Raw genomic sequence first — 17,971 nt, 5'->3', positions numbered from 1 at the left:
GTTATTTTATTTTTCTTCAATTTTGTTTTGTTTAAGGTTTTTATTTAACATCCAGTTAGTTAAAATACAGTGTAATAATTAGTTGAGTTTCAGAAGTAGAATTTTGAGATTCATCACTTACATATAATACCAAGTGCTCATCTCAATAAGTGCCTCCTTAATACCCATCATCCATTTAACTCATCCCCCTGCCTACCTCCCCTCCAGCAACCCTCAATTTGTTCTCTATACTTAAGAGTGTGTTTTGTGGTTTGCCTCTCTCTTCTCCCCCCCCCACTATGTGTATCTGTTTTGTTTCTTAAATTTCACATATGAGTGAAATCATACAGTATTGTTTTTCTCTAACTGACTTATTTTACTTAGCATGATACAGTCTAGCTCCATCCATGTTGATGCTGTCGGTGAGATTTCGTTCTTTTTTATGGGTCAGTAATATTCCATTATATATTTTATACACACACACACATATATATATATGGATAAAGAAGAGGTGGTATATATATTATATATGTTCTTCAGAAATTAAGGAGGGATAAAAACTTTCCTAGAGGAAAAAAAGGCTGAGGGAATTTTGTCACCACTAGGCATGCCTCACAAAAAATGTTAAAGGGAAATAAAAATTCTGAGACAAAAAGGGAAACACAACATACCATACCTTATGGGATGCAGCAAAAGCACTTCTGTGAGGGAAATTTATAAGCACCTATATTAAGAAAAAAAAGAAAGGTCTCAAACAACTTAAACTTACCTGTCAAAGAAATAGAAAAGAAAGGACAAAATGAGATCAGAAATAAATGAAATAAAGACTAGGAAGACAATAGAAAAGATAAATAAAACTGAGTGTTGGTTTTTTGAAAAGACAAAACTGACCAACTTTTGCTAGGCTTAAAAGAAAGAGCTGACTCGTAAATGAAAAAGGAGACATTACAACTGATATCACAGAAATATAAGAATCATGAGAGACTATGTGAATAATTATATGCCAGCATATTAAATAATTTAGATGAAATGGATATATTCCTAGAAACACACAAGTTACCAAGACTGAATTGTGAAGTAATAGAAAATCTGAAAAGACCAATAATGAGAAAGGATTGAATCAGTAATCAGTAATCTCCCAACAAATAAAATCCCAGGACCAGATAGCTTTACAGGTGAATTCTATCAAATGATTAAAGAATTAATAGCAATTCTTCTCAAACTCTACAAAGAAATTGAAGAGGAAGGAACACTTCCAAATGCATTTTATGAGGGCAGCATTACCCTGATACCAAAGCTAGACAGGGACACTTCAAGAAGGAAAATTATAGGTGCCTATCCCTCATGAACATAGATGCAAAAATCCTCAAAAAAACACTAGCAAACTGAATTCAAGAGCACACTAAAAAGATCATATGCCATGATCAAGTGGAATTCATCCCTCATATGAAAAAATGGTTCAGCATCTGCAAATCAATGTGACATATCATAACAATACAATGAAGAATAAATCTTCATTGTGATCACACAATCATTTCAGTAGATGTAGAAAAAGCATTTGACAAAATACAACATTCTTTCATTATAAAAAAAAACTCTAAATAAATTTGGTATTGAAGGAATGTTCCCCAACATAACAGAATCCACTTAACCAAGGAGGTGAAAGATGAGTACATTGAAAACTATAATATAAAATCTTATAGTTGAACACTACAACAAAAACTTATGATGTACTATATGCTGGTTAACTAAACATAATAAAATAAATAAATAAATAAATAAATAAATAAATAAATTAAAAAAATTAGATTGGGGGAAAAAAACTATAAAACTTTGGTGAATAAATTGAAGAAGACATAAGTAAATGGAGAGATATGCTGTGTTGTGTTCTTGGATTTTAACAATTAATATTGTTAAAATATCCAAACTACATAAAGCGATCGGATGCAATGCAATCCTTATTAAAATTCTAATGGCATTTTTCAGAGAAAGAGAAAGAACTACCCTAAAATGCCTGTGGAACAAGAAAGGACCCCAAATAGTCAAAGCAATCTTGAGAAAGAAGAACAAAACTGGAGGCTTCACACTTCCTGATTTCAAATTGTACTACAAAGCTATAGTAATCAAAGCAGTATGGCACTGGCATTGAAACAGGGACAAAAATCAGTGGAACAGAATGGAAAGCCCAGAATAATTCCACATGTATATGGTGAACTAATATTTTGCAAAGGTGGCAAGAACACAAAACAGCAGAAAGGATTATTTCTTCAATAAATAGGAAGATTAGATATCCAGGAAGATTAGATATCCACATGCAGAAGAATGAAACTGGACCACTATCTTATACCACTAACAAAAATTAATTTGAAATGGATCAAAGACTTAAATATAAGATGTGAAACCATAAAACTCATCAAAGAAAACATAGGATAAAAGATCCTTGATATCAGTATTGAAAATTAACTCCTTTTAAAAAAGTTTTTATTTATTTATTTATTTATTTTTATTTTTTTTTTAAAGATTTTATTTATTTATTTGACAGGGACAGCCACCAGAGAGGGAACACAAGCAGGGGGAATGGGAGAGGAAGAAGCAGGCTCATAGCGGAGGAGCCCGATGTGGGGCTCGATCCTGGAACGCCGGGATCATGCCCTGAGCCAAAGGCAGACGCTTAACGACTGTGCTACCCAGGCGCCCCTTATTTATTTATTTTTATAATAATATTTTTTATTATATTATGTTAGTCACCATACAGTACATCCCTGGTTTTTGATGTAAAGTTCCATGATTCATTACTTGCGTATAACACCCAGTGCACCATGCAATACGTGCCCTCCTTACTACCCATCACCAGCCTATCCCATTCCCCCACCCCCTCCCCTCTGAAGCCTTCAGTTTGTTTCTCAGAGTCCATAGTCTCTCATGCTTCATTCCCCCTTCTGATTACCCCCCCTTTCTTTATCCCTTTCTTCTCCTACTGATCTTCCTACTTCTTATGTTCCGTCCCTTAAAAAGTTAAAAATTGATCTACCCTATGATCCAGCAATTGCACTACTGGGTATTTACCCCAAAGATACAGATGTAGTGAAGAGAAGGGCCATATGCACCCCAATGTTCATAGCAGCATTGTCCACAATAGCTAAATCGTGGAAGGAGCCGAGATGCCCTTCAACAGATGACTGGATTAAGAAGATGTGGTCCATATATACAATGGAATTTTACTCAGCTATCAAAAAGAACGATTTCTCAACATTTGCTGCAACATGGACGGCACTGGACGAGATAATGCTAAATAAGTCAAGCAGAGAAAGACAATTATCATATGGTTTCACTCATCTATGGAACATAAAAAAGGTTTTATTTAAATTTGTTAGTTAACATATAGTGTAATATTAGTTTCAGGTGTACAATTTAGTGATTCAACATATATACAATACCTGATGCGCATCACAAGTGCACTTCTGAATCACCATCACCTATTTAACCTATCCTCCCACCAACCTCCCCTCTGGTACTATCAGTTTTTTCTCTGTAGTTAAGAGTCTGTTCCTTAGTCTGCCTCTCTTTCTCTCTCTCTTTTTGCCCTATGCTCCTTTGTTTTATTTCTTAAATTCCCCATATGAGTGAAATTATATAGTATTTGTTTTTTACTTATTTCACTTAGCGTAATACTCTCTACCTCCTTCCACATAATTGCAAATGTCAAGATTTTATTCTTTTTAAAGGCTGAGTAACATTCCATTATATATATATAATATACACACACTACCTCTTCCTTAACCATTCATCGGCCAGTGGACACTTGGGCCATTTCCAAAGTTTGGCTATTATAGATAATGTTGCTATTAACGACAGGGTGCATGTGTCCCTTTAAATTAGTATTTTTGTATCCTTTGGGTAAATTCCCAGTAGTGCAATTGCTGGATCATAGAGTAGTTCTATTTTTCATTTTTAAGGAATCTCCACTGTTTTTTAAAAAAGATTTTATTTATTTATTTGAGAGAGCGAGATAGAGCACGTGAGAGAGAGCACAAGCAAGGTGAAAGGCAGAGGGAGAAGCAGACTTCCTGCTGAGCAGGGAGCCTGCTGTGGGACTCGACCCCGGGACTCTGGGATCATAACCTGAGCCGAAGGCAGACGCCTAACTGACTGAGCCCCCAGCTGCCCTCCATACTGTTTTCCAGAGTGGCTGCACAAGTTTGCATTCCCACCAACAGTATAAGAGCGTTCCTCTTTCTTCACATACTGGCCAACACCTGTTGTTTCTCATGTTGTTGATTTTAGCCATTTTGACAAGCATGAGGTGATATCTCATTGTAGTTTTGATTTGTATTTCCCTGATGAAAAAAAAAAAAAGAAAATGAATTCTTGAATAAGACATCAGAACCACAGGCAGCAAAAGCTAAAATATTTAAGCAGGTGGGAGTACATCAGATGAAAGAGCTTCTGCATAGCAAAAGAAACAATCTATAAAATGAGAATGCAACTACAGAATGGGAAAAAATATTTGCAAATCACATATTTGATTAGGGGTTATCCAAAATATATAAGGAACTTATACAACTCTATAGCAAAAAAAGGAAATAGTCCAATTAAAAATGGGCTTAAAATCTAGTCTGTCTGATATAAGGGTGGCTATTCCAGCTTTCTTTTGATGTCCATTAGCATGATAAATGGTTCTCTACCCCCTCACTTTCAATCTGGAGTTGTCTTTGGGTCTAAAATGAATCTCCTGTAAGCAGCATATCAATGGATCTTTTTATTTAAATCCATTCTGATACCTACATCTTTTGATTGAAGTATTTAGTCCATTTACATTCAGAGTAATTATTGAAAGATATGAATTTAGTGCCATTGTATTACCTATAAAATCACTGTTCCTATAGATTGTCTCTGTTCCTTTCTGGAACAGACTCATTGGTAGTAATACAGTAATAGTAGGGGACTTTAACACCCCACTCACAGCAATGGACAGGTCATCTAAGCAGAAGGTCAACAAGGAAACAAGGACTTTGAATGACACAATGAACCAGATGGACTTCACAGATATATTGAGAGCATTTCATCCTAAAGCAGGAGAACACACATTATTTTCAAGTGCACATGGAACATTCTCCAAAATAGGTCACATATTCAGTCACAAATCAGGATTCAACAAGTACAAAAAGAAAGCTCATACCATGCATCTTTTCTGACCACAACACTATGAAACTTGAAGTCAACAATAAGAAAAAATTTGGAAGGACCACAATTACATGGAGCTTAAATAACATGCTACTAAATAATGAATGGGTCAACCAGGAGATCAAAGAAGAAATTTAAAAATGCATGGAAACAAATGCAAATGAAAACATGATGGTCCAAAACCTTTGGGATGCAGCAAAAAGCAGTCCTAAGAGAGAAGTTAATAACGATACAGGACTACCTTAAGAAGCAAGAAAAATCTCAAATACGCAACCTAACCTTACACCTAAAGAAGCCAGAAAAAGAACAACAAATGAAGCCTAAGGCCAACAGAAAAAGGGAAATAATAAAGATTAGATCAGAAAACAATGATATAGAAATTCAAAAACCCAGTAGAACAATCAGCAAAACTAGGAGCTTGTTCTTTGAAAGAATTAAGATTGATAAACCACTAACCAGACTTACCAAAAAGAAAAGAGAAAGGACCCAAATAAATAAATGAATGAAAAAGGAGAGTTCACAACCAACACTGCAGAAATACAAACAATTATAAGAGAATATTATGAGCAATTATATGCCAACAAATTAGGCAATCTGGAAGAAATGGATGCATTCCTAGGGACATATAAACTACCAAAACTGAAACAGGAAGAAATAGAAAATCTGAACAGACCCATAACCAGCAAACAAATTGAATCAATAATCAAAAATCTCCCAAAAAACAAGAATCTGGGGCCAGATGGCCTCCTAGGGAATTCTACCAAACATTTAAAGAAGAATTAATACCTATTCTGAAACCATTTCAAAAAATAGAAATGGAATTAAAACTTCCGAACTTATTCTATGAGGCCAGCATAACATGATCCCAAAACCAAAGACCCCACTAAAAAGGAGAATTACAGACCACTATCCCTGATGAATATGGATGCAAAAATTCTCACCAAGATACTAACTAATAGGATCCAACAGTACTTTAAAAGCATTATTCACCACGACAAAGTGGGATTTATTCCTGGGGTGCAAGGGTGGTTTAACATCCAAAAAATCAATCACTGTGATACACCACATTAAAAAAGAAGGGACAAGTACTGTATGATCCTCTCAAGAGATGCAGGAAAGGCATTTGACAAAATACAGTATCATTTCTTGATTGAAACTCTCAGGGGCTCCTGGGTGGCTCAGTCGTTAAGCATCTGCCTTTGGCTCAGGGCGTGGTCCCGGCGTTCTGGGATCGAGCCCCACATCAGGCTCCTCCGCTGGAGGCCTGCTTCTTCCTCTCCCACTCCCCCTGCTTGTCTCTCTCTCACTGGCTGTCTCTCTCACTGGCTCTCTCTGTGTCAAATAAATAAATAAAAATCTTAAAAAAAAACTCTGCTGTGTAGGGATAGAGGAAACATACCTCACTATCATAAAAGCCATGTACAAAAAACCCACAGAGAATATCATCCTCAATGGGGAAAAACTGAGAGCTTTTCCACTAAGGTCAGGAACACAACAGGGATGCCCACTCTCTCCACTGTTGTTCAACATAGTAATGGATGTCCTAGCCTCAGTAATCACACAATAAAAAGAAATAAAATTTATCCAAATCAGCAAAGAAGAAGTCAACCTTTCACTCTTTACTGTCGATCTGACCTGATACTATATGTAGAAAACCCAAAAGGCTCCACCCCCAAATTGCTAGAACTGATACAGAAAATTCAGCAAAGTCTCAGTATATAAAATCAAAGCACAGAAGTCAGTTGCATTTCTTTATACTAACAATGAGGCAGCAGAAAGAGAAATCAAGGAATTGATCCCATTTACAATTGCACCAAAAGCCATAAGATATCTAGGAATAAATTTAACCAAAGAGGTAAAGGATCTGTACTCTGAAAACTATAGAACACTTATGAAAGAAATTGAGGAAGACACAAAGAAATGGAAAAACATCCCTTGCTCATGGATTCGGAGAACAAATATTTTTAAAATGTATGTGTTACCCAAAGCAATCTACACATTCAATGTAATCCCTATCAAAATACCATCAACATTTTTCAAAGACCTGGAACAAATAATCCAAAAATTTGTATGGAACCACAGAAGACCTTGAATAGCCAAAGGGTTATTGAAAAAGAAAACCAAAGCTGGTGGTATCACAATGCTAGATGTCAAGCTGTATTACAAAGCTGTAATCATCAAGACAGTATGGTACTGGTATAAAAACAGATACATACATCAGTGGAATAGAAAAGAAGACCCAGAAATGGACCCACAACTCTATGGTCAACTAATTTTCGACAAAACAGGAGAAACTATCCAATGGAAAAAAGTCTTTTCAATAAATGGTGTTGGGAAAATTGGACAGTCACATGCAGAAGAATGAAACAGGACCACTTTCTTATACCATATGCAAAAAGAAATTCAAAATGGATGAAAGATTTAAAGTGAGATAGGATTCATCAAAATCCTAGAAGAGAACACAGACGGCAACCTCTTGGACCTTGGCTGCAGCAACTTCTTGCTAGACACATCTCCAAAGGTAAGGGAAACAAAAGCAGAAATGAACCATCACGATTTCATCAGGATAAAAAGCTTTTGGATAAAAAGCAAAGGAAACAACAAAATTAAAAGGCAGCCTTTGGAATGGGAGAAGATATTCTCAAATGACATATCAGATAAAGGGCTAGTGTCCAAAATATATAAATAACTTATTGAAGTCAACACCCCCCAAAATAAAAAAAACCAGTCAAGAAATTAGCAGAAGACATGAATAGACTTTTTCCAAAGAAGACATACAAATGGCCCATAGACACATGAAAAAATGCTCTACATCACTTGGCATCAGAGAAATACAAATCAAAACCACAATGAGATACCATATCACACTGGTCAGACTGGCTAAAATGAACAACTCAGGGAACAACAGATGTTGTCAAGGATGCTGAGAAAGGGGAAACCTCTTACACTGTTCGTGGGAATGCGCACTGGTGCAGCTACTCTGGAAAACAGTATGGAGGCTTCTCAAAAAGTTAAAAATAACCTATGACTCAGGAATTGCACTACTAAGTATTTATAAGAAGGATACAAACATAATGATTTGAAGAGGCACATGCACCTCAATGTTTATAGCAGCAATGTCCACAATAGCCAAACTATGGAAAGAGCCCAGATGTCCATCAACAGATGAACTGATAAAAAAGATGTGGTACACACACACACACACACAAACACAAACACACACTGGAATATTACTCAGCCATCAAAAAGTGAACTCTTGCCATTTGCAACCATGTGGATGGAACTAGAGGGTATCTCTGGTTGAAGTAAGTCAACCAGAGAAATACAGATACCATATGATTTCACTCATATGTGGAATTTAAGAAACAGATGAACACGGAGGAAGGGAAGGAACAATAAAATAAGATGAAAACAGAGATATGTAAACTATCAAACCAGATTTCAAATTTATATTTCTTTGCTATTGATGCAGCAATTGCAATAGAGTGTTCTAGACTACAAAGTTACTAGCATACATTCCCAAGACATTGGTGCAATAACTTTTTTGCTCAGTATAGCACTAATTATAATAGATTTTTCTTGGAATCATCTTGAATAATTATCAATGGGAGAATGGCTAAATAAATTTTGGCAGATCTGTATTACGAATATCACATAGGCATAAAGAGGAAAAAGATGGGTATTGCATGTAGGCATGCAAAGAACTCCAAGGTATATAATTAAATGATGAAAACAAGCTGGAGCATACATATGGATCTCATATATGTATAGAAAAATGCATTTGAGCATGTCTGCTAAATCATTATATCTAGAAAGGTGGTATAGTATCTAATGATATGGCCAAAGATTGTTTCATAATTTCTTACATAACAAAAGACTAATGAAAAGCAAGTTTGTCTTGTTTTTACTCATTTAACTATCCTGATATTCAGCTCACTTGTATTTACAAACCTATTTCATATACACATGGGAAGATGATCAGGAGATAAACTCAGTGGCTTCTCAGTTTCCATAGTAAATCTCAGGAGGGTTCATCCACCTTGTATTTGGCCAGTGGGAAAATCCTGGCTTCCTACACGGGGACCAAATTTTGTTTTCCCTCCCTGTTCCTATGGAACTCTCATCAGAATGGTAGGATTTGGGAAGGAAGGGAAAACTGAATGGGAAGAAATCAGAGAGGGAGACAAACCATGAGAGACTCTTGACTCCAGGAAACAAACTGAGGATTGCGTTAGGGAGGTGGGAGGGGAGATGGGGTAACTGGGTGATGGGGTAACTGGGTGATGGGTATTAAGGGGCAGGTGATATGATGAGCACTGGGTGTTATATGCGACTAATGAATCATTGAACATTATATCAAAAACTAACGATGTACTGTATGTTGGCTAATTGAGTTTAAAAAAAAAGAATGGTAGGATTTGTCATTCAGTAGTTCAAAGTGATTGCTTCAACCCAGAATTTCCAGCGATGTTGCATAATAAAGTCCCCTGTTGCCCTCCCAAAAGTTCTTTTTTTTTAGTTAATGAGTCCAATGTCAAACTTCTAGTGTGACCCTAGGGACTGCCTAACATTAACCAGCTGCCTCTTAGTGTCCCCATTCAATTCTACAACCCATCATCAGCTGACAAAACCCAGCTGCCTACCTCTGATTGGTTACATGGGAGGATCCATTGTTTGGACAGTGCAAACAGCAAGATATTTATCATAAAGGAAGTTAAGCGAACAAATGATTGTATGATCAGGATTAAGAAAGATGAAAGAAATTTCTCAAATGAGATGATTCTCAAGCAGAAATTAGAAAAAGTTTCTGAAGACTTATCTACAGGGTCTTTTGGAGCCTGGGTAAACATACTTCTTTTTTCTCATCCAGCTTTTTAGACTGAAAATTATACCTATTCACAGAGTAGTTGCAGTACATCCTCTCTTTATGGGGATCACCTGAGCGAGTATGGCTTCACTTATTAACTCTGAGCTCCAGGATACAAGCCAAGAGCATAATAATGTCCTTCCTAAATTGTCTGATGTTTTTGTTCCCTCTGACCAGCTCCGTGAGCTACTTTCTTCTCCCTTCTCTCTTGCCTTCCCTGTCTTTATGGCTTTCTTAGACACGTATTTTTTATTCCTTTCATCTAAACTCTTTTTTACTGTCTTAGAGCTCTTCTGCAATGCTATTTCCTCCAGAATGACTAGTTTTTATCTGTTCCCCTAAGATGTTCTAGTCAGCTTCTCAGATGTACTTCTTTTCCTCATCCTTTGAAATATTAAGCATTTTAAATAAATTGAAACTGAGTTTGTTAAAGCTTTTATTTTATGTAAATTAATTAAATTATTATAACACTGCAAAGTGGGTGCTGTTTTCCCCACTGTGCAGATGGGAAATGTGAAATTAAAAAGGTGAAATTTCTTTTTAAGCTTGCATATCTAGAAAATAGTAGATCTGGGGTAGGGCCCCACATATGTCTGCCTCCAAGGAGGTCTGCCTCTGCTGCTTCTCCTTACCTCTTGGCATAGAGCCTGCATTTTATCAGGATCTGGAAAGGTTGGACCACTGAGATTACTTGAGCAGGTAAGAACATCAAGCACATTATTTCTAATCTTAGTAGATTAAAATCTTCTTTATGCCCTGAGGCATACTCCAGGGAGTTGTGCTTTTGCAATTAAAAAGTAAAACACAGAGTTTGTATCAGGTATTTTATGTAATTTTATGAGTTGTCAGCATTTCCTTAAATACCAGTATTATAAAATATTTTAAAGAAATGCATACATTGCAACAATAAGTATATTTCGTGGGTCTTGCTTTCTTAAGCAGAGATCTTACCACTGTCTTCATATGTGTGTATGAAAACCAAGAAGTAAAAAAAAGTAAAACCTGAATATTTATATAGCATATAGTACATTTGCATAAATAGACTTCTAATTCCCTCACAACAGAAATTAGAATTATTGTCAGCATAAACTCATCCGTTGCTGGCAATGTGCGTGATTTCGGATGTCAACATAAAGCAATAAACAAAAGAAAATCAATTGGATACTTGCAAAAAAATCACAACACTGTAAAACTCAGATCTATATTTGTGGAGCAACTACACAATCATTTTTTTGTAAGTTTCTAGTTCAACATTTTCTTTTATTCTGCAAATCTATACCTAACAATTAAGTCACTTAAAATATTTAAAAGTCATCAGGGAAGCCAAACAATTCAGTAATTCAAGACGTGTTTTCCATTTCTGTGTTTGACTTTAGTTGCTTTTTTTGCATCATTTTGACTATGAAAATATGGCTCTAATGCTGTTGACTAAGGATCTCAAGGCACAACCATGTTGGCAGAGAGGGCTAACATAACGAGCACCATAGCCTGGACACTCATCACGCCTGAACATTAATGAAATTGGGCCAGCTACTTGGTTGATATGTGCAGGGCAAATAACTGGTTGGATTTCTCCCCTAACCAGCTGATTTTGCATTGCATTAACAGAATGTTAGATTCTCTGTTGCTTCAATTATAGGGATTTGAAGTATGATTCCTCAGTTGCTTTTTGATTTTGGTCACTTTACCTAGCATATATATTACATATATTGGTCAAGTTCTATATATTCTTGTTTCTTATGGAGGTAAGAATTCAGTTTTCACTTAACAAAAGCAAAAGCACGTAAATAGTTGTCTTAATTATATATTTGAATACATAATTTGTTTATTTGGAGTGTGTTTAGTGGGTATAGAGAGTGTTTTAACCAAGAATAACATTTTACTATCAGACTTATATTGAAACACAATGGCCTTATAACTAAGGGAAATACACTGTAACTGTTTTTTATAAATTTTTGTATTTTAAGAAATATCATTTAGCTTTAATTTGACCTTCCACAGTGGAAAAGTCTAAGTAAAACTTCATTATTAAATTTGTGTGGGGGGGTGGTTATTCAAGAATTTTTAAACATTTTTCATTTTGAAAAATTGTAAACACATAGGAAAGTTGGAAGAGTAATATGATAGTGTAACTTTCAGCTATATCCACAAATTGTTAGTATTTTGCTACATATACTTTCTTAATTTATCTGTATGTATGTATTGTATTGTGTATATATCTGTCTAATTATCTAATTTGATCTGCTGAATCATTTGAAAGTAAGTTATGGCACTGTAACACCTCACTCGTGAGTACTTAAGCATTCATTTCCTATGAATAAGGATATTCTCTTACATAATCACAATCCCATTGACAGACCTGAGATAAATAACAGCAATTTAATAAATATATAATACTGAGTTTGTGTTTTAACAGATGGGATTTGAAGCCTTTTGAAATGTAGGTAGTGCTTCCTTGCCCTCTAAGATAGTATTTCAGCCCAAAAGAATTGTTACAGTGTCATTCTTTTGTTACCTCACCATGTTGTCCATGCTTCTAGGACAAACGTGACTGCTATAGGGTACCACAGATGTGAGGTAGTAAGCTTTGTCATTTGGTGCTCTTCTTGGAAAGCTGGAACTGGAAACTCCAGAAGGTGATCTTAGTTACTGTGTGATTTATACAGCTAGTCCACTCATGTGGAGAAGTGCTGTTTAAAATCTTGTCAATCGGTTGCTTAATACGAATCATTGTGATTTGTATATAAAATCCGTGGGAAATTTTACTGCAGTCTAATTTATGTAATAATACTATTGATTTCCAGGTTTGTTTAGTAAAGCTTTGTGAAACCAAACCAGACCAAAGACCTCCCTTAACCCACCCCAGAGCGTGTGAGGTATCTCATCAGTCAAGGAGCAGGACATAAAGCAAAACCAGGACACATATAGAAAAAAGGTGATGGTTGTCTTTGGCACTTATTTTATATTTCCCCACAATGCCAAGTGCCCCTAATAAAGTAAGGGACTTCAACTAATATAGACCATTTAGAAGCTTGTATCTTGGTTACATAGACTGCCTTTTCTTTCTTTCTTTCTTTCTTTCTTTCTTTCTTTCTTTCTTTCTTTCTTTCTCTCTCTCTCTCTCTCTCTTTCTTTCTTTCTTTCTCTTTCTTTCTTCCTTCCTTCCTTCCTTTCAGAAGTCTCTCGCTCATTCATTCATTCATTTGTTCATGGTTTTCACTGTCACATTCTAAGTAACCCTTATGGGCTATTTATTATACCCTTTGTCTGACTCTGAAATTAACACTTCTCAGGAAACTTTTAGTTTGGGCAAGAGCCAACTAATTTCCTCCACATAATGGTGTTAATATCTAGAAACAAACCTATTCTATTATGTTCTCAGAGCTGTTTACTTTAAATTTTGAAATAGAGATTAAAGAAATAAATCAATAATGGTCATGTTTCAGAAATGAGCCACAATAAAAAATGGCAGTTTTAATATAAATTTTAAAGCACCTTGTTGAGATGACATTGATGCAAAGCTGAACATATTTAATGTATAAACTTGCTGAGTTTGAAGATAAGTATACATCTGTGAGACCACCATTACAATTTATGCCATAAACATATCCATCACCTCCAAAAGTTTCCTCCCACCCTCTTTATTTATTGTGACTTTTTGTGTGTGATAAGATCATTTAAGATCTACCCTGTTAGCCACCTTTTAAGTATATAATACAGTATTACTAATTAATGTCACCATGGTGTATGGTAGATCGTTAGGACTTATTTATCTTGTATAACTAATTTTGAATCCTTTGACTAATACCTTCCTATTTTCTCCTCAGTCCCTGGTACCCATATTCTACTCTCTGCTTCTATGAGTTTGACTATTTTAAATTAAAAGTGTTATAATGTAGTATTTTTCTTTCTGCATCTGGCTTATTTCACTTAGGATATAGTCCTCCAAGTTCATCCATGTTGTTGCAAATGGCAGGATTTCCTAATATTCTATTACATGTATATGTGACATTTTCTTTATCCATTAATCTGTGATGGACTCTTAGGTTGATACCATGTCTTGGCTACTGTGAATAATGTGGCAATGAATATTGGAGTGCACGTTTTTCTTCAACAGGAAACTTTAGCAAGGAAAGTCCTTCACTGTCAGCCAGGCCAGAGATTCTTGGTAGGCTGGTTGATGGGGACCATGAGCAGGCTGGCTGATGGGATATGTGGGTTGGCCTTGTGCCCTTTGCTGGGTTTGCGGGTAGGTGGTGCTGGGGTCTGTGGGCAGATAAATCTGGGACTGGCATCTGTGGGTATGCTTGCTTTCTCTCTTCCCTGTGGGAGAACTTGTGGGTCAAGGATATCTTTTTTTTTTTTTTTTTGGCGGTTCTCTGTGCTGAGTTATGAGAACGTTGACACGTGTAAAGGTATTTCTTACCCTTTCAAATGTTTCTTTTCTCATTTCTGTGTTCCACCAGGGTGCTGTAATCTGTCACCTGGATTCCTGATCTTTCATAAAGGTATTTTCATCCATGGATGGTTGTTAAATTTGTGTTTCCTTAGGGGGATAAGGGCTGGGACCTCTTATTCTACCATCTTACATCACTCCATAATTTTATTTTTAAAAGATTGTTCTGAGAACCTCTAAATAATGTTAAAGAAGAAATTTACTGTGACATCAAAGCCTTAGCATTGACTTTAATCACAATGATTGTTTCTTTGCAAGGTATTGCCTTGATCCAAGGTTCAGATTCTCTCTATAGTTCATGGAATCTCTGGATCTAGTTAGTTGGACTATGTTTGTTGTAGCCAAGAGTAAGGGAATTTTATTTTATATGTACTGGCTCTGAAATCATACAACACAAGCCTCTTTCCTGGCTACTGTGAACCCTTAGTTGGGTTCACTTGCTTTTCTCTGGAGGTGATTGGGTGATCTCAGAATGAGCATTGAGAGCCCCCATGCACAATACTGCTCTATCTAATGAGTGAAAGAGGAAGAATTTAAGAGATTATCTCCATATTCTGACCCCAAGTAATTATAAATAAAAATCTACATATTGCGCACAGTTTATTATTTTACATTGCTAGTGTTGAATCCATCATAAATGTTAACTTCCAAATATATGATTTCCTACTTCTCCCTTAAAACAGTATTCTTAATGTTGACTTCACAAGCTGAAGAGTTTTATTACTTACTGGATCTGAAAGTATTGTTGCCACAAAACATTGTACTACCAACCGAGAATTCAGATAATTAGGTTTTGTTCCTTACATGGGTTGGGATGCTTAGCTGTTCAGTCAGTGAATCAACAACAGGACAGTTCCCTCAGTCTTCACTGATGGAGTAAATGAAATAGTGTTTATTAGAATAACAAGGGCCAGGAAGCACTTCCAGTTTGAGGCAAGACTATTGAATGGTTATATGAGACTCAGGTGAAGTCTAAAATATCAGGCCAATATGGGGATATATGCACAAGTTTCAAAGTATGAGGAGAGAGTTTAGATAACCATGTGGGAGTCTTAAAACCTGCAATGATGGCCTAGACAGGAGTGGTGACTACATATATTCCTGGATATGTGATTTTTAGGTTAGCATGGTGATCTAATCAAAGCATTGTCCTATTAACTGGGACCAGCTTCTCATGACCGATTATAGTCATAGCATTGCCCAGAAAAGCCCACCTAAAATATCACTGGGCATCATGATCTAGGCTACCAGTTTTTAAAAATGTATTATTATTTTGTGAATGTATTTTATTTTTTTCTTCTTTTATAATAATTTTTATTACATTATGTTAGTCACCATACAGTACATCCCTAGTTTTTGATGTAAAGTTCCATGATTCATTACTTGCATATAACACCCAGTGCACCATGCAATACATGCCCTACTTAATACCCATCACAGCCTATCCCATTCCCCCACTCCCCTCCCCTCTGAAGCCCTCAGTTTGTTTCCCAGAGTCCATAGTCTCTCATGGTTCATTCCCCCATCTGTTTACGCCCCCCTTTCTTCTTCCCTTATAATATGATGCCTTTAAATAAAATGAAGGGGATTTAAAATTAGAAAAATCCAGAACAATCTAATTCCACGTCCAGTTTCTAATTCCTTGATGTCTTATTGTCCTCCTGTAATAGTTTCTTACACTTCACCTTGGCCCCTATGACCATGATTGTGCATGTACTTGTATCATTATCAATACCTTTATAATTTATTGTGTACATGTGGTCATGCTCACACACATACACATGCACAACCAATAATTTCATTTACACTTTATTGAAAACAAATGGAAGCAGTCAAATGGAAACTCACTTCTTGCACTCTTGACCATCTCTCCTAGACGTAGAACAGAGAAACTATCCCTGCTTCTATCTAAATCCTTTTAATCTAGACTTAATCCTACCTCAATTTCTCAAGTAATTCACTCCTGAAATTTTCTTCTCCACCTTCTCCTCATATCAGGAAACTTCTTTTCAAATGTATCACTCTAAACTACATAAAAACATTATAGCTCCAAAAAAGATTATAATCAAAAATAGGATCTTGGCTTATTTAAAATATCAATGGCAAGATGATGACCAAGAAATTAACTTGTGGGACAAGTTATTGTGTCCCCAATTAATTGTAGGACAGCAATGAAAAGATAGTCATGTAGAATAAGATCTAGGTGGTGGGGTACTGACAGGCACTGAAAGACTTTTGGTGGATCTTCTTGTTTTCCAGAGAGAACACTTCTCTATATGGCAATGAAAAACTACAGTGCTATCCGTGAGTTCATTCTTCTTGGACTATCTATTGACCCCAATATTCAGGACACACTCTTTGTGCTATTCCTTCTGATTTATCTCTTCACTCTGATGGGAAATTTCTTGATGCTGCTGGTGACTAGGGCTGATTCCCACCTCCACATGCCCATGTACTTCTTTTTGAGACAACTCTCCTTCCTGGACCTCTGCCATTCATCTGTCACAGTCCCCAAGATGCTGGAGAATCTACTTTCTGAAAGCAAAACCATCTTTGTAGAGAGCTGCCTGGCTCAGGCCTTCTTTGTGTTTGCCACAGGGGGTACTGAGGCCTGTCTGCTGGCTGTGATGGCCTATGACCGTTATGTAGCCATCACGTCCCCTCTGCTCTATGGCCAGGTGATGAGCAACCAGCTCTGTGTTGGGATGGTGTGGGGTTCCTGGGGCCTGGCCTTTGCTGATGCTCTCATCAATATCCTCTTGGCTCTCAATTTAGATTATTGTGAGGACCAGACTGTTCCCCACTTCAGCTGTGAGCTGTCTTCTCTCTTCCCTCTGTCTTGCTCTGATACCTCCACCAACTTCACACTCCTGCTCTGCTCCTCTGTCCTACATTTCTTTGGAACCTTCCTTATGATTGTTTTCTCCTATGCCCGAATTGTCTCCACCATCCTGAGCATCAGCTCCACCTCAGGCAGAGGCAAGGCCTTCTCCACCTGCTCCTCCCACCTCACTACTGTGACCTTGTTCTATGGCTCAGGTTTCCTCAGCTATCTCTTGCCAACTTCGGGCTCCCCTCTGGAGATGATGTTCTCCTTACAGTACAGTGTGGTCACTCCCATGCTAAATCCCCTCATTTATAGCCTGCAGAACAAAGAGGTGAAGGCAGCTGTGGGAAGAATGTTCAGAAAATACTTTCATTCTTTCATGTAGTAGACACAAAATCATGACTAAAGGGAAACAACTATTATGATACATGATCAAATAATGGATTTTAAGGAGAGTTTCTTGGTTGTCCATGGTGCTAGATGCTACAGAGAACATAGTGACATTTATATCCTTGAAAATGCTTATTAAGAGGACAGAAAACTAATATCTCAAGATGATTATGGTTCATTCTTATTCAGAAAAGGAGAAATGAATCAGATAGCCTTCTTTTTTAGGGGCTCATTTTATAAAAATGTTGATTTATTTTTCATATTTATC

At 36.5% G+C, this 17,971-nt stretch overlaps 1 protein-coding gene across 1 annotated transcript; it reads left to right on the top strand.

Moving 5' to 3' along the window:
* The first annotated feature begins 14,725 nt into the window (after positions 1 to 14,725).
* Positions 14,726 to 17,698, top strand: LOC123794656 (olfactory receptor 8S1-like). The gene is made up of 2 exons (XM_045800826.2): positions 14,726 to 14,744; positions 16,746 to 17,698. Exons 1-2 carry the CDS (start codon positions 14,726 to 14,728, stop codon positions 17,696 to 17,698), a joined length of 972 nt encoding a protein of 323 aa, XP_045656782.2.
* Positions 17,699 to 17,971: the final 273 nt, after the last annotated feature.

Source organism: Ursus americanus, chromosome 25 (assembly GCF_024610735.1).
Source record: "Ursus americanus isolate L20-20 chromosome 25, mUrsAme1.1.p, whole genome shotgun sequence".
Classification (NCBI taxonomy): Eukaryota; Metazoa; Chordata; class Mammalia; order Carnivora; family Ursidae; genus Ursus; species Ursus americanus.
Note: the sequence above shows the minus strand (reverse complement) of the source record. Positions and strands in the feature narration are given on the sequence as shown.